General features: G+C 36.3%; 4 protein-coding genes across 5 annotated transcripts; 2 read left to right on the top strand and 2 right to left on the bottom strand.

Annotated features, from left to right (window-relative positions):
- Positions 1-599: 599 nt before the first annotated feature.
- Positions 600-2,114, top strand: LOC116181857. Its single transcript, XM_031502297.1, has 2 exons — positions 600-1,462; positions 1,514-2,114. The coding sequence occupies exons 1-2, from the start codon at positions 635-637 to the stop codon at positions 1,832-1,834; spliced, it is 1,149 nt and encodes a 382-aa protein (XP_031358157.1). The 5' UTR covers positions 600-634; the 3' UTR covers positions 1,835-2,114.
- Positions 2,115-4,483: 2,369 nt separating this feature from the next.
- On the bottom strand, positions 4,484-5,800 carry LOC116181856 (glyoxalase domain-containing protein 4-like). The gene is made up of 4 exons (XM_031502296.1): positions 5,481-5,800; positions 5,173-5,429; positions 4,970-5,125; positions 4,484-4,922 (listed from the first exon to the last, which is right to left on the bottom strand). Exons 1-4 carry the CDS (start codon positions 5,624-5,626, stop codon positions 4,636-4,638), a joined length of 846 nt encoding a protein of 281 aa, XP_031358156.1. The 5' UTR covers positions 5,627-5,800; the 3' UTR covers positions 4,484-4,635.
- Positions 5,801-7,179: 1,379 nt separating this feature from the next.
- Positions 7,180-12,244, bottom strand: LOC116181855 (peroxisomal acyl-coenzyme A oxidase 3-like). Of its 2 annotated transcripts, XM_031502295.1 has the most exons (11): positions 12,091-12,244; positions 11,854-11,975; positions 11,500-11,808; positions 11,303-11,450; positions 8,863-9,037; positions 8,535-8,814; positions 8,253-8,490; positions 7,971-8,204; positions 7,769-7,926; positions 7,431-7,718; positions 7,180-7,382 (listed from the first exon to the last, which is right to left on the bottom strand). In XM_031502295.1, exons 2-11 carry the CDS (start codon positions 11,971-11,973, stop codon positions 7,284-7,286), a joined length of 2,049 nt encoding a protein of 682 aa, XP_031358155.1. In that variant the 5' UTR covers positions 11,974-11,975; positions 12,091-12,244; the 3' UTR covers positions 7,180-7,283. The 2 variants fall into 2 exon arrangements, with proteins under 2 accessions (XP_031358155.1, XP_031358154.1); XM_031502294.1 differs by having other exon boundaries at positions 11,854-12,244.
- Positions 12,245-13,610: 1,366 nt separating this feature from the next.
- On the top strand, positions 13,611-20,752 carry LOC116181848 (breast carcinoma-amplified sequence 3 homolog). Its single transcript, XM_031502277.1, has 6 exons — positions 13,611-13,896; positions 13,949-14,143; positions 14,192-14,780; positions 14,978-15,479; positions 15,534-15,778; positions 17,936-20,752. The coding sequence occupies exons 1-6, from the start codon at positions 13,825-13,827 to the stop codon at positions 19,294-19,296; spliced, it is 2,964 nt and encodes a 987-aa protein (XP_031358137.1). The 5' UTR covers positions 13,611-13,824; the 3' UTR covers positions 19,297-20,752.
- The last annotated feature ends 708 nt before the right edge of the window (positions 20,753-21,460 follow it).

The raw sequence follows: 21,460 nt of genomic DNA, 5'->3' as shown, positions 1-21,460 counted from the left end.
TTCCTGCAATTGTTAGTTTTTCTTTGCAATTGCTAGTTTTTTCCTGCAATTGTTAGTTTTTCTTTGCAATTGTTAGTTTCTTCCTGCAATTGTTAGTTTTTCTTTGCAATTACTTTTTTTGCAATTGTTAGTTTTTACCTGCAATTGTTAGTTTTTTCTTGCAATAGCTAGGTTTTTCGAGTAATTGCTAGTTTCTTCTTGCAATTGCTAGTTTTTCTCTGCAATTGTTAGTTTTTTTCTTGCAATTCCTAGATTTTTCTTGCAGTTACTAGTTTTTGTTGCAATTGTTAGCTTTTTGTAGCAATTGTTCGTTTTTTCTTGCTATTAATCTGACAGAAACTGACACTTTCGTTTGTAGTCGCGAAGATACATTATTATATCTCGTTTAGTGTAAATGCGGTGTGTTACAAGTTGTGATGATCTAATTGTATGTACCGAACTACACATCCATATTTACTATAATTGACTGCTACTTAATGATGACTGTGTGCTGAGGTAAGTTCAAATACCTATAGCGTTACAGATTTACCATGTAACGGTTAACTACTTTCCTTTAGTGGTTTTCATGGTTAACTTTGAAATGAAAATTTATAATAATTCAAAAATCTTTTTTTTCAGTCAATCACAATTAATAATGGAAAGGGATAACCTTATCAGATCCTACTTTAGTCTCGGTTTGCATTATTCTGAAATCTTATCACTTCTGCTAATCCAGCACAATATCATACTCAGTGAAAGACAACTAAAAAGAATATTAAGGAGACTCAATTTAACAAGAAGGAAAAATTTTTCCAGTTTTGAGGAGATATTCCTATTTATAGAAGAACTATTAGAAGGATCAGGGCGCTTCCATGGATATAGATGGATTCACCTGAAATGTTTACAAAGGGGACTCGTGGTGAAACAAGAGACTGTGAGATTATTATTGAAAATTCTTGATCCCACTGGAGTATCAACAAGAAGACGAAGACGCCTTAGACGACGTGATTATTTTAATAAAGGTCCCAATTATTTGTGGCACATGGATGGGTATGATAAGCTAAAACCATACGGAATAGCCATCAGTGGATGCATAGATGGTTTCTCGCGTTATATAATTTGGTTGCAAGCAAGTTATACGAACAACAATCCACGTATTATATCAGGCTATTACATATCAGCGGTTGAATCATGTGGCGGGTGCCCAAGAAGTGTACGATCAGATCTAGGTACAGAAAACAGACATGTTGAACAGATGCAAATATTCCTAAGAAATAACTTGGAAAGTGACGATTCATTGCCTCCTTTCATTTATGGATCTAGTACCCATAATCAACGCATCGAAGCTTGGTGGGGAATATTAAGGAAACATAACGCTCAGTTTTGGATGGATATATTTGAAGATTTGAAAAATGAAGGTAAATTTAGTGGAACTATACTTGATAAAGCCTTGGTTCAATATTGCTTTCTGCATTTGGTACAGGTACGATTACTTAGAACAAGATGTATATACGTCCACTTATTAAATTTTTAGGGACAACTTGATCAAGTAGTACAAGAATGGAATTCCCATAAAATATCGTCGAGAAATCGGCGTTCACCTGTAGGGAAACCAATTATTATGTATTACACGCCCGAAATGTATTACGCTCGGGATTATATCGTGAAGTCTCCAGAAGACGCAATCTTGTCTTGTAGAGAAGAAAGCCTCTTTCCATTGGTTCACTGTGATCAGGATGTGTATGAACTTTGTCAGATTTTAAGTGAAGAAAATCATTATGAGAGACCTAGCACAGCATATGAGGCTACAGATCTCTACATACAATTAAGGAATGACATTTTAAGTATGTTATAAACTTTATTTGTCGAAAATCCATTTCCTTAAAGTTTAGTACCCGCAACAGATACGTTAACGTATATCTGTATTATTACTTACCTACTTTCTTTTCATGATTAAAATTCAAAATATTTTGTATATACCAATAAAATAAAGAATATAAGTTTGTGTTTTTAGAACAAAATTGCCTACTTGTTTACAAGACAAAATTACTTTATCAACTAGCAGTAAGATGGTTAATTTACATTTACATGTGGCGTATGGGTCTACTGTGCAAATCTCAAACCGAACCAGTTTAAGCGTTTGCTAGTTATCACGGTCCTAGACAGACAGACAGACACGGAGACCATCGACTCGCCCATAAATCTTGGATCGCTTTGCTCTGCCACTGAATAAATAAAACCTGACCGAAACCAGATGAATTATTATAAGCACAGCAGCATGATTTTTTTTATAAAAAACTTTCTAAATAAGAATTATATCCTTTTATCGACATCTGTAATATAATAAATACGTCTGCAGACAGAGAGTTATACGCGCGTCCAAAAGGCGAGGGTCAAATTAAAAACGCAGAAATTGCAAGATAAACAAAGAATTGCAAGAAAAAACTAAACAATTGTATAAAAAACTAACAATTGCAGGAAAAAACTAGCAATTGCAAGAAAAAAATAACAATTGCAAAAAAAACTGACAATTCCTAGAAAAAAAACTAACAATTGCAGGAACAAAGTAGCAATTGCAAGAAAAAACTAACAATTGCAAAGAAAAACTAACAATTGCAGGAAAAAACTAGAATTGCAAGAAAAAACTAGCAATTCCTAGAAAAAAACTAACAATTGCAGTAAAAGTAAAAAATATTTCCTTTACGGCCCTTCCACGCTTTCGTAGATATGAGTTGTCGAAAACGAATTGCACAAAGTTATAGATATATAGGGAGTACACAGTCATTATTTGCAAGCGTTATCTTACCTATATCGGCGATTCTTTTAGATTATCACCTGTAGAATCCAAATCTCCCAGAGAATTGAGAATAGTAACCATGGATCAAAAGCTATTGGTCTTTCTGTTTTTTTTAGCTTCCTACATCAAGCTAGCTGGCTATTGCGTAAACCGCTTTTTGGGCATGTTACAATTTCATCAAATGTCAACGTTTTAGATCATTAAGAAAATTCAAAGGGCTGTAACTAGTAGCCCAATCTTGGAACTGTTTAAAATTATGGATTCTACAGGCCGCATTCTATAAGACAATTTTTTTTCCGGGTCGATCTGAGACAATTTTTTTTTCGGGCCTCAAAAAAAGGCAGTGTATCACCTTCCTTTTTTCCAAAAATCGACTGCACCAACATTTCTCGGGAAAACACTTTTTCTTGTTAATTTTGGTGCGAGAATCCAAAACAATTCGTCATTTTTCGATCAGACTTCTCAATCAAAGTTATAGACTAGAAACCCATTTCGAAAGAAAATTCAAAGAGCTGTAACTTTTGAACTAGTAGCCCAATCTTGGAACTGTTTGAAATTATGGATTCTATAAGAAAAATTTTTTTCCGGGTCGATCTGAAACAATTTTGTTTTCGGGGCAAAAAAAGGCAGTCCCTTCTTTTTTACCAAAAGTCGACTGCACCAGAATTTCTCGGGAAAACACTTTTTCTTGTTAATTTCGGTGCGTAGAATCCAAAACAATTCGAACTTTTTCGATCAGACTTCTCAATCAAAAGTTATAGACTAGAAACCAATTTCGAAAGAAAATTCAAAGGGCTGTAACTTTTGAACTAGAAGCCCAATCTTGGAACTGTTTGAAATTATGGATTCTACAGGCCACATTCTATAAGAAAATTTTTTTCCGGGTCGATCTGAGACATTTTTTTTTAGGGGCTCAAAAAAAGGCAGTGTATAACCTTCCTTTTTTACCAAAAATCGACTACACCAAAATTTCTCGGGAAAACACTTTTTCTTATTATTTTTGGTGCGTAGAATCCAAAACAATTCGTACTTTTTCGATCAGACTTCTCAATCAAAAGTTATAGACTAGAAACCAATTTCGAAAAAAAATTCAAAGGGCTGTAACTTTGGAACTAGTAGCCCAATCTTGGAACTGTTTGAAATTATGGATTCTACAGGCCACATTCTATAAGAAAATGTTTTTCCGGGTCGATCTGAGACAATTTTTTTTTCGTACTTCAAAAAAAGGCAGTATACAACCTTCCTTTTTTACCAAAAATCGACTGCACCAAAATTTCTCGTGAAAACACTTTTTCTTGTTAATTTTGGTGCGTAGAATCCAAAACAATTCGTAATTTTACGATCAGACTTCTAATAATTAATATGAATATTGTTGCTTTGGATTTACCGAAAACAAACTTCTTAGCTCCTTAGCAATTAAGAATGGATTAAGATGACAGCCAGATCTTTATTTGTTTTATTAAGCTTTTTCGGTTCCATAAAACTAGGCGCCCTTGAAAAGCAATTTTTTCATTTAACAGTAGACATAGGGAAAACAATGCATGTATGATCACTGTATGTTGGTTAGTCCCCTCTTATGACATGCAGTAACCCTGTGGTAGGGCCATTTTTTAGGGTATGAAAAAATACAAAGATCTGCAAAACAAACCAAAAATAATTAAAATAAGAGCCATCTGGTTCATAGCACAGGTCAGAAAAATTCGAAACTCCAAAATTAAGGCCTTTATTCTACTACAGTAAGGTATAACAAAATAATATTAGGTGTTTATTATATGCATTATATAGATATAAAATAAGCCAACATGTATTAATAAACCACCACCTTTGCGTAGATCCTCTTATGTAGGTAGGTAAGTGTTTTATTGATTATCCTTTGCAAGGTACCTTTCAAGAAGTGCATCAGATCCTTCATCCACCTGAGATAACTCTCTAAATCCCTCATCTTCGACGAAACATATTTCGTGATCGTTTGGATCAGCCAAGATGATAACGCGAACGGTTTTTTTCCCCGGCGTATCCAAGTAGAGCAGAGGAGTTAAAATTTTGTTGTTCGACTTTCTGATTTTTTCATCGACTAAAAGTTGTTGTTCGAAAGGACAAGAGAATGCAATACGGCCGTATGCCTCTGCACGATCGATAGGTTCGTCTGAAAGTTTACTGTAAGTAAATGTCGAATGTCTACAATGTTTGTACCTATCTCGTGTAGTTCTAGTTTAGCTTCGTTAGCTTTAAAGCCGACTGTAGCCGACTTCTCCGACTTCTCGAAAACGGTCAAACCCAAAATTCCGTTCCAGTAATCTAAGGACTTGGCCAAACTCGAGCATGCTATGGTTACCTTTTCAATTGGATCTGAAATAATTAGAAATCGTAAATGTCGTATTAAAATTGCATGGTACCTCTGTCGGACGGTTGTGGCTCATCTTTAATAAAGAATTTATATCCCCCGGGAGCTTCAAGTACGTTTCCTGCCAGAATCGGCCAATTGGCAGCCTTCGCTCGTTCAAGTACCTCTTTACTCTTAATAGTGATTCCAATAAAATCGTTGCCCTTCTTGTACGACTTAATTGGGTAGTTATAAGTCAATTCGACAACAAAATGTTTATCCTCAGGACCATACCCAATCATAGATTTGCTCCAACGATTCGCATACGGGCTAAAAGATAACTTAACGTGTGTACGTATAGCATTGCAACACTTTGCATACCCGTTGCAGGCCGCCTCGCACCCCTCTGAGAATTCTTCGTGTCTTAATATCTTCATTCCCAACACATTTTTGTAGAAAAATGTTGACAGTTTTCGATTTGGATCTTTGAATACATAATGCAGCGCTCTTCCATTTATTCCTGCCATTTTCTGCGTATTATTGCGGCTTCAAGGTAGCAAAAGATTTGCGGTATTATAATTACAATTAGACCTTGAAATCTATACGTATTTTCCACAGTATTCAGAACAGGTTTTTAATTTAATTAAAAACAAGTCGGTGCAACTGCAGTCAATATTAAAATTGTGGAGGAAGGTTATGAACATGAACTGACAACTGACAAATGGCAGGATTCAGCATGCCCAGAGATCATTTTCAAATGTACAGGGTGTTCGAAGAAGGTTCATAGATCTTATAGCGTTTTCGATTGGCAAAACTCGTGCTGCACGAGAAACTGAAGAAATCCATGTGAAAATTGCTCTCAATGGAACATAAGTATTTGTAAATATTTGTTGTCATTTGTCCATAACCTCATTTTAGATTTAGATAATCGACAAATCTCTATTCTAAAAAATGACTGAAACGATTTCAGTATTATTTATGATAAACGAGGAACATAATTCCTGTAAAGGACCAATTTTTGGCGTTCAGTTTAATGACTAATTGCAACTTTTTGTAAAGTAGAAGATATGGCTAGTTCATTATCTTCGCTATCGCTAGATGACGACAAAAAATTCTCCAACGCAAGAAACAAATTCAAATTGTCGCACGTTTATTTTGAAAATTTGTTAACTAGTAGCTCCACGAGCTCTCGGACCTCGTGCGTCGAAATTTGCACCGAGTGCGTAATTGTTGCATCACATTTGCCAAAGGAACACAGAAAATTGCCCTAAAATTACCAATAGAACGTAAAAATTGCACTCGTGCAGCACGAGTGTTGCCAATCGAAAACGCTATTAGAATTTCCTCAAGCCGACATGAGCAAAAAAATAAATTACGCACACAAGGTAATACCAGGGGAAACCTTCTTCGGGACAAAAACCCCGTCATAGCCCACACAAATACATGAAATAAAGCAACTACTGCAACAAAATGCAAGAGAAAATATGCAAATAGAACATCTCAAATTGTACAATAGAAATCAAATAATCGAATCAAATACAGTTAAACAAATTCTTAAAAACATACAGAAGAGACATCATAAATGCAAGTGGAATGATCAATCTATTCAATATAAAAACAAATGACACAAATCTACGATCAATTTCGGCAAAACAACTCGTAAAATGATAAATTGCATGTACATACAAAAACATCCAATTAGCTTGGCTTTACTCCAGCCTCGATTGCCATAGATTCAGACAAAAAATATGTGAGAATGCCAGTAATGAGTATTCATGCCATCATCGCAGAAGCAAAACCTACACGAAGTTAATTAGAGGACCCCCTTCTTCTATGGTTTCCGCACAAGAACTGTAGCGGGCCACAAGTAAGAGAGCAACATTAACAAAGAAACATGAAATTAGAGGACCTCGCTTCTCGTATGGCTTACGCACCATCTGCAAGCGGCCGTTACTCAAATCCAGTTCCGCATTCGAAAACGGTCGGAATCTAAAACAGATGTCCTAATAAGGACCGATAAAGCTTCTGCACCATTATTGACAAGAGCATAAAAATTCTCAATTGATCTTTAAAAATCAGATTTGTGATGGTGAACATTGTGTATATTAATAATATGAAAATATAGAATTATAAAAAGCCAACAATAAAATTAATGTGATGTATCCATTGTAAATTAAAAAAAACTTAAAGCTTCGATTTCCAACTCTTAATGTCTTTCCACCAGTTCACTCTGGACATGGCGCCCGGAGTTTCGAACATGGCGTTTTGCAAGTGCTTGTATACCTAAAATGCAATTGCAATATTCGAGTTAAACGCTCGCCACTAATTTACCATTCCATCCGACTGACCCAAAACTGACTTAATCAAAAAGTCAGGGGGCGCGATCACGTCGACCAAAGCGACGGCGTCGTCCTTTAAATCTTTACATAAAGTTAAAATGGCGGTCTGTATAAAATTGATTAATCTCGAGTCCGAGGCGTATCCTCCCTGGTAAAAGATCGTCAAATATTTTTCCAACGTCCATACTCCGTACAAAGATACAATTTTGGTCAAAATATTCTTGATGTTTGCGTCTTGCGCGTTTAAGACAGTGAGATATACCCGTTGAATTATAAAGTGCTAAAACCAAATTGTTTCTTTTCGTGCCTACAAATCAAAACGATTCTTACCTGAATATACACAATTGCCAAATTCTTAAGGTAAAACACTTGGGATTCGTTTTTGGCCCAAAATGGATCTAATTTTTCAACCTTAGTTAAAGTTTCATATTTCTCGAAGGAAGCCCTCAAAAGGAAGCACACAAGCCACTGGTACATATCTAGAATATCTGCAAAACGAATTACTTTACAACCTATTGACTATTGGCCATACTTTTTGGTTCCATAACATCTTCAAACGAATTGAAGTTAAATTTTCTCCTTAGAATTTCTTGTGCGTTAGTTAAAAAATTCACAGACTTTAAAGGAAAATCAATTTTTTCTCCCTTCATAACTGCGGGCCAGAACTTTAGTAGCCAATTACTCGTTTGTTGAATCAAAATATGATTCTCCCCCTCATATGTGCAGTTAGCGTCATTATTGTTTCTAAGATCGCCTAATCCAGAAGCTGTAAAGTGAACCTTCGTGCAGGTGTTGGTGCAATTACTAATCTCACCTTTGAGATACCCGTGGCCAGCACAGGCCTCCCGACATTCCTGAACAGCATCACGCACCAACCAACCCGCCAGCGGTTTCCCACTGGATGATATCGCGTGTAATTCTAAACCCAAGTCGGCCGTATTGTCATTACCAGTCATGGCTTCTGTAATAAACTCGATTTGTACAGCTCCGAGGTAGTTCGAAAAAAGGTCCAAGACGTATGCCACAGACAAGTAGGGAATTAAACGATGTTGCTAAAAGAACACTATCACGGAGGAATTTCTAGTCGGTAACCTACATGACTTTGATACTCCAGTATCGAAATCTCCTCTTCCCCTTCCGGCCCGAACTGTTTCCTAATGGCAGCATAACGAATTGCGATGGTAAGCGCTTGCGAGGCGTACGCCGCGCAAATCCCAACAATCATCACTCTCCCAACCGACAACGCGCCCAACGAAGCACCATACCGCTTACTAGGATCCCGCAATCTAGCCACATACGTCCCGTCTTCAGCAACATCCGCCGTCTTATTTAACAACTGGGTCCTCGGTATACGATAATTGTTAAACATAACAAATCTACAACTGGCACATTACACAGTTATAACAAAGCGCGTCTACTAATACCCATTGTCGACGCCATTTAACCCAATTTTTTCTCCCATATCCCCGACAATTACTCCCGGATATGGGAGGTATGTGTTAGGATCGCGTACATTGACTAGAAATGGGTGTAAGGAATGGTTAACTCCATCGGGAGTTATTAGTTGGGCGTAAACAACCGTATGGGTAGCAGTTTGACCTGAAACAAAATCGTTATTGAGGCACTTTGTGATAAGAAAGGAGGAAAAGAGGCATAATTTGTTTAAACTGTGTCCTGTGTCCTATTTTGATTGAGGCTCCAGTGTATCTCAGCCCTTTTTAAAGATAGAGACATACAGTTTTCGCGACCCTGTGCCACTTTTTTGTGAAACTTTTAATACCACAAACAGAATCAATCAAAGTTTGAGATACAGGGTGAAAACGAAAAGTTTGACTTTTTGGGACGAAATCATTTCTTATTACCCATGTATGACAGAAAAATGGTAAAGACTGTCTATTTTAGCTATGTTGACGCAGAATCCAGTGGCGTAATAAACAAAATGTTAGGCCACCCTTTGAGAGATTTGAAGTTGGTATTTTTTAAATGTAACCCCCTGTATAATTTAACATTAGTTTTTTTTTGTATTCTTGTTCCTGATTACATTCATGTATCGCAATAATTTTAGCCATGAAAATAAAACAAATTATTTTTTACTGTTTTTAAATAGTAGGCCACGGATCCATGGAGATTTTGCTTTGTTTATTGTATCCATGGTAACTAATGCAATCGATACCGATTTAAAAAATGTCTACTTAACGGTAGAAACATTTCATTTCATACCCCCCAGGTCTAACGCGGAGGGGAGCCACAGAGATAAATAACATTCACAAGTAGGCCACCCGTAAAAAAAGGTTGAGAAACACTGGTCTAGCTAGTCAGTGATAAAAATAAAGTACAATTTCTTTAGACAATATTTTTTTATCAAATTCAGTTGATATGTCCGGGTTTATAATCCCTAAATCCGGGGTTTTCAAGCTTCCTGTCCTAGTTGGCAGAGTTTTGAGATGGCAACCCTAGTTGTAGCATGTAAAAGTTATGCACGTCTTCCATTCAAAAACAACATCTCAGGAAATAATTCATGCCCCCCCTTGAAACAGCGAAATTTAATAACTTTCTGGCACACCTTCAAGGTATAGGCTACATACTGCAAAAAGGTCCAGCAGTCTAGGACCATTCCCCTAAAAAGTAGTTCAAAACCGCAGATGGGTACAGACGGACGAACAAAACGCAAACAATAGCACATTTAATTCTTATAAAAAATGGCGATTATCTTTAGTTGATATTGTGTACTTTGCGCATGAACACATCTGATGTATACAATATGCCACATACATCTTTACTAGAAGCATCTGGGGTTAAAATTTCAAAGAAATATCTCCATAAATAAAAAAGTTGACAACTGCGCATGCGCAGATTAATTCAAGATTTTTCTTTGTTGAGGTGCCCAAGCTATTACCTCCCGAATGCAAAAAGAACAAACTAAATATCTTGAGAACTGTAGGGGTAGTTAAGGGCCTCGGACGGATGGACAAAGAAAGTGGCAATAATAGCACCTTCCAACATGCGCTAAAAAGTTGACGTTACACAGTTTACGCATGCGCGCATCTGATTTTTACAATATATGATATGCTTGTCTTTAGTAGAAGTATGTGGTTATAATTTCAAAAAAATATTTCTATAATCAAGAAAGTTGGCATGACTTCCAACATGAATTAGAAAATGCGCCTTCCTACAAATGATCTATATTACCCTATAAACAAAAAATATCAATATTGCGTGGTCTTTCATATAAAAAAGGATAGGTCCGCAAATTTGACATAAGTTGTGCAGATTTTTGTAAGAGTCTACTCCATATAAGCCTTAAGTAAACGTAGTGGAAACCAACCAATTCGAATTAGGGGTGTTTGGACACCAACTGTATCAAATATCACCATTGATATTAAATATGCACATATCAAGATTCAACCTATGCATATTTTTTGCGCTATGGTTATTGCTACCTTCACAAAAATATTCAAAATCAGTCGTTCGCTGGTTAATGCAAATTTCACACAGGTCCTCAAAAGTGACCTGCACATTTAATGTATTAAACAAGTTGTTATTGCATAATTTATTCCCAGTCAGTCACTTTTAAATTGCAAATTAAGCAAAAAACTTATAATACTCTCAAATAATCATTATTCTTATTACACGTCATACCAGTATCAATATGTATATACTTTTTGCCCTTTGGCATTGAATTTATTAGTTCTACAGCCAGGGAAAATACACTTCGCTATCTAATTTGGGAAATCTTTAAGAGGCAAATAATAAGTGGTCCCAGAGGTGAACCTCTGGGACCCTCCCTTATTAACTCGACAGAACTCCATTGTGAAGACCTAACTTCTTAAATACCGATGCAAGCACTCTGAAAAACATACAAACCTAAGTTTCCCGCCCAACATTTTGCTGCCTCAAAGCACGGCGAATTAAGAATAAACTCCTTTGTATCTCTGTCATAAGTGGCAACCGTTTGGATACTCTTAGCATTGCTACCATGACCGAATTCGGTCAGACAGTACGCTCCGATAATCTACAACTTCAATTATAAGAAAAGTACCGGAATATTATGACTAACATACATCACCTCCCAATGAGGCTTTCAAATAGTGATTGTGCCTTTCCGTACCTAAACTCTGGACTACACTCGGAAACATGGCGAAGGAGATTGAATTTTTCACGGCAGTCGACGGATTCAGATGCATCAGTAATTTAATCTTGATTATCGGAAAGTGGGAATTCGCAAAGGCGTTGGCGACCGATAACGATTCCATATTGTTTAGGATCATCGTTTGCTTCGCGGCGATTTTTCTTTGCTCATCTAGCGGCCTGGTTTGGTACGATTCCGAGTAAAAAATAGGATGTCGCAGGAACTCTTGATAGGCATTATGCTAAGGCAGCACATTACTACATTATTATGTGAATATCAAACTCACCTGATATTGTAAAATCTCCTCGGAATAAAGATACAGTTTCAGCTTTTTCCAATCGAAAGAGGCCCTTTTCCTATATTGATCTAAGGGACCACTGGGAAAATCTTTTAAATACTCTGCCATAACTAATAGAATTCCTTTAATTGTGTAGCAAATTAGCCAATTACTATTTACTAGTAATCGTCAGGTTAATAAAGGACCATCTCGTGGACAAGTCGAGCTTTTGACCTTGTAACTAACCGGTAGGCTGGTACGTTTGAACTACTGCAATTAATTTGGACAAAATAGCCAAGAATTCAAATTTACATTTGAATGATTGTAGCAGGGTATACTGAAAGCCTACAAGAAAGCGGCGGAATGATTTCGTAATTAATGGACTTCTATTTGAACGGCCAAAGTTCAAAAATCAAGTCAATAATATCACAACAATGACATGAGAAATACGTTTGACCTACTAACGTTTTGCAACATTTATCAATCACCCAAGAAGAAAATAAATAAAAATAAAAACAGGGGTGGACTTTAGATATTGATATTTAAAAAGTGGGCTTGGTCTGGTTTATTTGATCTACCAAACTATACAAGGGTTCCCATAGCCTTTTCCCATAAGGTCATAGGGTTGCCATCCGTCCGGATTTCCCCGGATTTGTTCTAGTTTAGGGGGCGTCCGGGGAGCGTCTGGGCGGGTTTTCAATGGTACTCCGGGTTTTGAGGTACTGAGTGGGTGAATTAAAAATCTTTCTGTCAAAATTTAAACCAACAAGATAAGCTTTCGAGCGCAAATCAGTTTTGGTAACAATTTTTAAAACACCGATGCTCATTTATAGGTACTCGGAGTTATTGAAAATTGCGCACTACTTTTTAAGGCATTTCCACAAAAAAAATGCGCTATTGTGGCCACTTGGCCGTCCGTCCATCTGTCCGTCCGCTCGTTCGTTGGGACGCTACTAGTTTTGCATTCCTGCTCATAATGACAACGCTGAAACAGTATTTTCACTAGTGGCACAACAGTGGACAAAATAAAGGAATTTATTGAATATTGAAACAGTCTCGTCAGTGATAAAAATAAAGTACAATTTTAAAGATTATAATTGTGTAGATTTTTATAAATTTCTTTTAAGTGAAGAAAGCTATTCTAAAGGCTATTGGAAAGACAGATAAATACCGAAGATCTGAAAAGTAGTTCCCTAAACATTTTATTTTACTAAAAGACCAAATTTTTGTTTCATTTAAAAATTATTGTTATTAGCTCTTATAACTTGTATTTTATTTTTTTTAAAAAGTATATTATTACTTCATTTAAAGAATTTAAAAATGTAGATAAGCCGTTGTTGATTCCTAACAGTTAAAGATTTTGTTTCGTGATAGAGTACGCCTTGTTTTATTTAAAAAAATTAATTGGTTGTTTTATTTCTTTAGAGAATATTTTTTATCAAATTCAGTTGATATGTTCGGGTTTATAATCCCTAAATCCGGGGTTTTCATGCTTCCTGTCCTAGTTGGTAGAGTTTTGAGATGAGGTGCGGACCAAGGTGTTGGAAAGCAAACGTCTCATGTTCGGGCGCCGGTTTATACATCTATATAATGAAAAAGTTGATAGTTTTTGAGATATTGAGTAAATACCGAAAAATCAGGCCCTAAAATTCAAAATGGCCCCACATATGGGGTTTTTGGGTATGTTCAAGAGGAAGGTCCAAAGAGCATTTTGGGCAAATTTCAAAACTAAGATTTTTTTAAATTTTACTTACATTGACTTGGCTATAAGTATAATAATTGATTAAATTTTAGGTGAAAGTTATCAAATTTAAAAATCCCATTTTGGACGTACTAGCCAATCGCAATTCAGTTGTGGTCACCTTCTCGGAAAGGATTGCAGTATTCGATTCGCTGACATTGGAAGATCGGTTAACCGTAACTACGTGTTTCTTAAGTCCGGGACTTTATCAGAATCCTATAGCTCTGGGCACTCGATGGATGGCGTACGCGGAGAGGAAACTAATTTCGAATAAGAGGAGCAGTGGAGGAAACGAAGGTGAAGGTGTGCAGGTGCTCATTGTCCGCAAACGGTAGTCATAATGTTACTGTCGCTTAATTTTAGAGTTATACGGCGACGGTTTTGCACGCCGCAAAATCTTTAGGTAAAGGACTGCGTGAGTTGGGAGAAACGGTTGCGAGTAGTTTGACAGGTAATCCACAGTTTAAGGCTGGGTCGTCGCCTGGCAACACGTTAATTATTGGAAACAATGGAACTGATGTTTTGCAAAAGGGTGTAGTTACTGTATTAGATATTGAGGTAAATGAGTTAAATACAAGATGAAATTTATATTTTGTGTATTAACAGAATCGAGCAACAGATGATAAAACTCTTCTGACTGATGGGGTGATAGCGCATTTTGCTGCACATACAGAAGCAATAGTTTGTTTGGCATTCGACCCTAGTGGGTTGTTACTGCTTACTGCCGATAAAAGGGGTCACGATTTTCATCTGTTTCGTATTCATCCACATCCCGGTGGTCCAGCCTTGGCGGCCGTTCATCATCTCTACATTTTACACCGGGGTGATACAACTGCAAGAGTTCAAGATATGTGTTTTTCGCCCGACTCACGTTGGGTGGGAGTGTCTACTCTAAGAGGTACAACACATGTGTTTCCCATAACTCCGTACGGAGGAAATGTCGGTGTTCGCACACACGCTACACCGCATGTGGTTAATAGAATGTCACGTTTCCATAGGTCGGCGGGATTACCTGTTGAAGGCAGATCAAATAGTCCCATTTCATTATTCGAAGCTCCTGTGAATACCAATATTCCGTTCAATAATCCAAGATTACCTCCATATCCTCATCCCACAGTCGTACATCCCTTAGCTCAAATTAGACAACCTCTGTTTATACCACCTGGAGGAAATTTACCTCAACGTTCACATGCAGGTAATTACTCGTTACATAATTATTATAACTTTATTTTAACAGTGTTGTAAGTGGTGTTTGCAACAAGTTTATATTTAACAAATGCTTCCTATTATTATTAGCTTTCAATTAGAAAATTAGTGTATAGCATAGTTTATGTGAATAAATTATGTTGTTACTTTATGCAATTAAACGACAGTTATGATTGTATCTTGTAGGTCGCCCAAGACTTAATTCTTCATCCGAAGACAATATTCAAATCGCAATTAGGCTTTGTTGTTGCTTTGCGCCTGCGCGGGCCTGGTTTGATAATACGGGAAATTCACACGATACAGTTACGACGAAAAAGCAAATAAAACCAGTAGAGTCCCTTTTTATTATGTCTTGTCATGGAACGCTTCTACAGTACGACTTGGATCCTCACCACATCACTTCTGTGCCGAAAGAAAAAGTGTGCGACGAAACGCCAATCGAATTAGCAGTACAAGCGAAAGCTCAATGGGTTTTGCAAAGGCAACTTCATTTAAATGACGTACCACTTCCCATAACTCCGGAAAATTTAAACTTACTACCTCAAGATTTACCAGCATACAAAACGACCCCATCAAATCATTCGGATGATCGATGGTTATCTCAGGTTGAAATTGTTACTCATGCCGGACCTCACCGGCGTTTATGGATGGGACCACAGTTTACCTTCAAAACTTATACAGCAAACGGGTTTGTAAAACTTCACCTTTGCGCCTATTGCCCAATGACCTGAACCTGTTTCAGCTCGCCACTGTCTTTAAGCGAAGTTCAAGGAGTCGACGTAAATCGCTCTAAACCTGTAAATATGCCCGTTAGCACTGCGTATCCCATTCTGATCGAATCAGGATCGACTAGCAGTTGCGAGCAGTCGCCTAAACTTTTAGATACATATCAGCGCTTATCGGAGGAAGTAGGCGGGGCGGGAGAGCTGCAACTTAAAGAGGATCTCGCGGACGCTATGCTGGAGTCGCCGGGCGTTAGAGAGACAGGTAAGCGTTTTGTAATTATCTCTTGTGGTGAGGTGCGTCGCTTATTTTAAATTTAATCACACTTTCCTTAACGTTATTGAGCACAATTTGTTAAGCTAAGCTACTTACGAAAACGTTGAACTTGCACAGAATATTCTTTATTTAAAAAGCTGCAGGCGGTTTAATATGCCTCTTTCTTTATGTTAGAAGATTAATTTGTTTTCCTGCTTTTGGGGCCCCGTTGTATCTGGTATTTTTTCCTGGTTTGGTTCATGTTACGTCACATGGGCCTTAATATGCGCCTCGTGTTAATGTTCTTAGGTATGCAAATTTCTTACTTTTGGCCAGTCATGGACTTTCAGACCTTGCTTCACTAGTGCCAGCATTAGCTGTAGTTGACATTGACCATCGAATTTTCTTCTTACTCTTTTCTTCAGCACTGGAGCTGCGTTTGTCGTTTTTGGATGGTTGAAGCTCCACTACCTGCAATTGTGGTTGTATCTGTTTTTAATAACAGATGCTAAAAGATTCTCCCCATTAGCCATCGAAGATGTTGCATATCCGAATGCACAGAACAGGTTTATGTCCAAAGCGGACTCTGAGAGATGATAAGCGATGATAAACATATGACCCTTGTAGTGATAGCGAGGTGAATCTACATCCATAAAAAATGTAAATGTTTGCTCGTAAATCACTAAAAAGTTCTTCAGGGATTGCTTTTTAATTGAATGGAAATCAACTGTCTTTCTGGAGCGTAATACCATAAAGTTAGGTATACACAAAAATTAGAAATATTCAGAACCAATGAGATGCATGGAAAAATTAAAAAAACCATCAAATGAATTTTATATTTTGATCATAATTAAGCATGATACATCTATCTGGATCGTTAAAGGGTTCGAATAAACACACGATTTACATGAATTAACACAGACAAAGTTCGTTTACACACCCCACATAAGCGTTACGAAAAACAACTTTGCATACACTAAACAGACAAACTTGCCACAACTTTTAGCGCAAATCGCGCGCCTTTTAAACTTTCTAACACCAACTTCAGTATTTAAAATCACTCTCCTACCTTCCAAACTTTGAACTTTCCTCCAGTTACCGGATACAGCAACACAACAGCCCACTACACATTCCTTTCTTGTCCCTCCTTAGGTTACGAATCTAAATTTTTAAGCTCCAATAACATTTTTTTTACGAAAACTCAGTTTTTGCCCCTTTAAACGCATTCTTATCGCTAATAAATTAAATCATCCCTGTAACAAAAGTAATAAAAGTGCCCATAAATTAAAACAGACCTGCCACTTAAATGGTTTAACAAAGCAAAATTAATAACGAAATGAACGATAAATAATCATTTTGTATTTACACGTAAAGACCTCACCAGAATAAATAAAAATGCAATAATATACGGATGTTTAATAATAAATATTAAAGGAAAAAATATTTTTTCTGTCACACTTCTTAAGAGTACACATCAGAACAGTGTGACTTGTTTAATTTTTGGCAAGTAGTCTAATAAATGTGAGGAGAACATGTGTATCTCAAGTCAGAACGAATTACCCAAGGTACTGATTCTTTTAATAAAAGCAAAAGGCAGAACAAAAGTTGAGTGCTCCCAAGCGCAAACGCAGAACCAAAGTGCAAAACAAATGATGTCTTGTGAAAACTTGTTGGATTTTGTCCGAATTTCTCAAATTTTTGTAAATTTCTAACTTTGTTAGCTTTCCGAATGTTTATGAATTTCCAAAAAATTTCAAATTTAAGTTTACATGTACGCCTAATTTTACAGCGTTTGCAGTCAGAATTTTACAAATCGGGAAAGCGCGTGTATTAATTCCTTGTAGATGAAGCAAGTTTCAGAAAATAGGTTTTGTGAAGTGATTATTTATTGTGAATGCAATTACATTTTTTATTAATAATAGATAATTATTTGGTTTCAATCAGAAAAGCCAAAGGCAGGGAAACTGACCTAATTCGTTAACATATTCTGGTGTGCAATCTAACCAAATCTCTTACCATCTAATATCTAACGTATAAACCATTAATAGAGTATGCTTCTTTTCTTTTGCGTTTTGTGAATTTAGTTGCATGATGGCATGTGTCTTGTTTATTCTTGCACCGTAGTGTTTGTATCAGTAATTCCTGCCATTGGCTCTTTCTGTTCAGGTGGACGTTGCGTGATTGTGTCAATGAAACCGCATACCGCCAGTGTTGCCAAAGTAGTAAATCCGTTAGGAACCGTGGTCACAATTCACTCAGACGATGATCCTGTAGTTGAAGATGTGGAAGACGCTGTGATTCATGAAAATTGTGATGAAGCTTTATTTAGACGAGTGGTTGCACCAAAGTCTCATTTGTTCAATGAAACTAAAACGCTACACGCGAACAAATCCATATCAAATAAGTGTATGTTAGAAAATAAAGACAGTGATAAACAAACCAAAAAAATGAGCCTTAGTTGTTTAAAAGCAAAAGTTGAAACGGACTTAAATAAAATTCCGGTGAAAAATAATAGATTAGAACATAAAAATGCTAGTCAAAACGAGGTTAAAGTAGAAAAAACCGTAGATGTGATAATAACTCAGAAGAAGAAATCCAAATCTAAACTAAGAGACAGAAGTTGCGAGAAAGAGAAAGTTGTAGAGTCAAATACAAAACACAATTTAGATCCTATTCTACACAATGGAGATTCTCAAGGTATGCCGGATTTAAAAACGTTGATCTCTACACCTGACCTTGTCGATAGTGTTACTACATTCAACTTTCCTATTCCAATCAAGCCAAAGCTGTACGATGACAGCAATGAACATGAAAAGTTTACCTTCTCTCCAATATTTAATAAAAGTGACTCGGTAAAGGAAGAAAAATTTGAAGACGTCAAATCAGAAAATGCTGAAGTTTCGACGGATGTCATGGATTTGCAAAAAGAAAACAAAATTCCTAAGACAGGGAAACAAAATCGAGAAATAGAGGAGGTTACGTTGTCTTCAGAGGAAGAAAAAAGTTCTACGAAAAAAGTTAGGAAACCCAAGGCGAAGTTGGGCGTTAGACTAAGTAAGTCGAAAGAATTGGAGAAGGAGGTTGAAGCCTTTGCAGATATTACAGTCCCGGCGAAGAAGAGTTGGAGCAGCATTGTATCGTCTAAACCGGCGGAATTAGAATTGCCACCCCCCATTCTAGACCTACCTACCTCTGAGAAAATTGAAGAAGTTGCACAAGAAGACTTGCCAAAAAAGTCATATTCCACTGCAGCAAAACAGCTACTTTTCGAGATCGATCCGAACGAGGATATGTGCAATTCAGACGTACTACAACCTGAACGAGTGTATAAAGACACAGAAGATCCAAAACAAGAAAGCAAATCCGATGAGAACAGTTCGCAAAATGAGGCAACAGAAAGCGACGATTCCATCAGTAAGGTAGTCGCGATGGATACAGAAGAAGATAGCTGTCAACCGGTGATCATGAAGGATACGTCGGCTTCTGATAAAAGTATTAAAAAAAAATCAAAAAAGAAAAAACGATAAGACTTAATTCAGTATTTAAGTTTAGGGCATTCACGAGTTCGTTGTTAATTTTTATAATTTAGAAATAAAAAAAAATGTGTTCATATTATACTTTTAGGAACTGTGACGATTTTAAGTTGCCCAATCCCAAGCAGAAGGTCTGTAGTCTGTAGTTTTGGCTACATACCCTGTGATTGGATTGGTGTCTGTTTTCTACTTCAACTTTAATTGATCATTATTGTTTATAATCGAAATAGATGTACATTGTTATCTCAATTCCTTCGATTTGATAAGAAAGTGGCGTAGGTGAAACTATTTTGTGATTGTTGATTATCCCAGTGATTATGTTACAGCCACTTTTTGTCTTATAAAATTATGTGTAGGATCATTGTTTTGCATTAATTACAAACCACTAATAATAATTTTCAATAACATATCAGCCATAAATTTGCTATTAGTACAAATTCACGTTGTAGACAATTTCAGAATTACTTATTTTGCTGGTGTGCATCTACTATCTAATATACCTACTTAACTCAAACACATTAACTTTAATTTTCATCACTATCATGCTTATATCGCAAAAAAAATTTATAAAAGTACCAAAACAAAAATTAATGGAGTGTTGCTTGTAAATTTTGCAAACTATTCAAGGATTTTTTGAAAGATTATCTTATGACTAACATCTAGGCAATTACGTTATGTTTATCAGTCTCCACTTTATTTCATTGGTGAGAAAATTACAATATTATACGTAAGTAGAGAAATTCTATTTTTTTAGTAAATCGTAAGTAATAAAACCCAAAAGCGACTCGAACTTTTTATAATTTTAATTTAATTTTAAGTAGTTTTAGTGTAGAAAATGCCTGTATATCTTATCATTGTTTAAAAAAAAGATTGTAACGTTATATATTCATACTATTTATAAGGAGTCATTGTAATTATATCATCTTTCTAGTTTGGAACACATTAGGCTAGCGTTAACCAAAATTTTAACATTTGTAGAATAATTAAAAAAACCAAAAACTGCATTGTTTATTATTAATAGCCTACATATAGATACTCGAGTAGTGTCTTTTCCATTTTATCTGTCCCATGTAGTGTTCTTTTTTCCAATTACTTTTGGACGCCAGTCTGAGTACTTAGCAAACACACTTTCTTACTAAAAATAATGAAATAATAAAGTTTAGACTGACCAACATTAAACTCAGGGTTCAGTGGAGCATTACAAGGCGTGTCTTGTAGTCAAGGGTATCTGATATATGAAGGGATTGAATTCACTGAAACCTTCAGCTCTACCGTGTGATGAGACTCGGGGCATTCCCCGTTGAGCGTGTGTACACGTGAAGGACTCAAAATAATTCAATTTAACGTCAAAAGTGCTTTCCTTTATTGGATGTTTACACAGTTTCCATTTTCACACGAATGCCACATCGAGATTGAGTGGACATGGACCAAAAAAAGCTGAAGCACCATTGTCTTGAAAAATCATATACATATAGGATGCTTCAGAAAAATTTGTTACATTCCAAACTTTAACTTTCAGGAGGAGAACAGGCAGTGGAATGTATTTACCGCGACACCGAAGATTTAAGTTCAACAAGCAGTTTCAGTTCAGCAAGTCGTGCTTCGCCGTCCCCCTCATATAGTGGCGAAAACTTGTTACATTTCCCCGGAGATTCGAGCAGTTCCTTGTAAGCAAATGTATATATACGCTTAAAACTCATGTGATGACCTTTCTTAAATTACTTTAAAAAAATAATTTATCACATATCATTTCACATTCGTAACACGCATGGTTTTTTAGATTTACCTTATGATCTCCAAAGTTTCGATTTCTTGTAAAAATTCTGTGATGTATTTAAGAATAGGGTGTCTAAACCATAGTCATGCTGATAGTGTAATTCTCACTTATTTTTTCTTAAATTCGTGATTTCTTTTAGTTGAATGATTCACTAATCATGTATTTAATGATAGTTTGGAAAACTAGGCATTAATGGGAGTTGCCAGTAGGTACTTTCGCGCAAGCTTCCGAAATTAAGTTAGTATTATTTGCATTTATTTCAGAATGTTATCATTTGCATTTTATTTTAGTAATTTATTTAGTTGGAATTTTTGGAGAAAAAAAACTTGGGCAACTCTTTTTTAGACAAAGAACAGTAGGATTAATATATTTATTTGGTAA

The sequence above is a fragment of the Photinus pyralis genome, unplaced genomic scaffold, assembly GCF_008802855.1.
Source record: "Photinus pyralis isolate 1611_PpyrPB1 unplaced genomic scaffold, Ppyr1.3 Ppyr1.4_unclustered_Scaffold2593, whole genome shotgun sequence".
Classification (NCBI taxonomy): domain Eukaryota; kingdom Metazoa; phylum Arthropoda; class Insecta; order Coleoptera; family Lampyridae; genus Photinus; species Photinus pyralis.
The sequence above is the reverse complement of the archived record's forward strand: the minus strand, read 5'-3'. Positions and strand labels throughout refer to the sequence as shown.

Excerpts from the sequence above, each read along its gene's own strand:
- LOC116181857 (XM_031502297.1), top strand. The coding sequence starts at position 635 with ATGGAAAGGGATAACCTTATCAGATCCTACTTTAGTCTCGGTTTGCAT. Across the intron at positions 1,463-1,513 it reads GCTTTCTGCATTTGGTACAG|GGACAACTTGATCAAGTAGT; the intron begins GTACGATTACTT and ends TTAAATTTTTAG.
- LOC116181856 (XM_031502296.1), bottom strand. The coding sequence starts at position 5,626 with ATGGCAGGAATAAATGGAAGAGCGCTGCATTATGTATTCAAAGATCCA. Across the intron at positions 5,430-5,480 it reads TGCGAGGCGGCCTGCAACGG|CCCGTATGCGAATCGTTGGA; the intron begins GTATGCAAAGTG and ends GTTATCTTTTAG. Across the intron at positions 5,126-5,172 it reads GCCACAACCGTCCGACAGAG|ATCCAATTGAAAAGGTAACC; the intron begins GTACCATGCAAT and ends TAATTATTTCAG.
- LOC116181855 (XM_031502294.1), bottom strand. The coding sequence starts at position 11,973 with ATGGCAGAGTATTTAAAAGATTTTCCCAGTGGTCCCTTAGATCAATAT. Across the intron at positions 8,815-8,862 it reads TTAAATGGCGTCGACAATGG|ATTTGTTATGTTTAACAATT; the intron begins GTATTAGTAGAC and ends TGCCAGTTGTAG. Across the intron at positions 8,205-8,252 it reads TGGCCACGGGTATCTCAAAG|CTTCTGGATTAGGCGATCTT; the intron begins GTGAGATTAGTA and ends TTCACTTTACAG.
- LOC116181848 (XM_031502277.1), top strand. The coding sequence starts at position 13,825 with ATGGCGTACGCGGAGAGGAAACTAATTTCGAATAAGAGGAGCAGTGGA. Across the intron at positions 15,480-15,533 it reads AAAACTTATACAGCAAACGG|CTCGCCACTGTCTTTAAGCG; the intron begins GTTTGTAAAACT and ends AACCTGTTTCAG. Across the intron at positions 15,779-17,935 it reads GCCGGGCGTTAGAGAGACAG|GTGGACGTTGCGTGATTGTG; the intron begins GTAAGCGTTTTG and ends CTTTCTGTTCAG.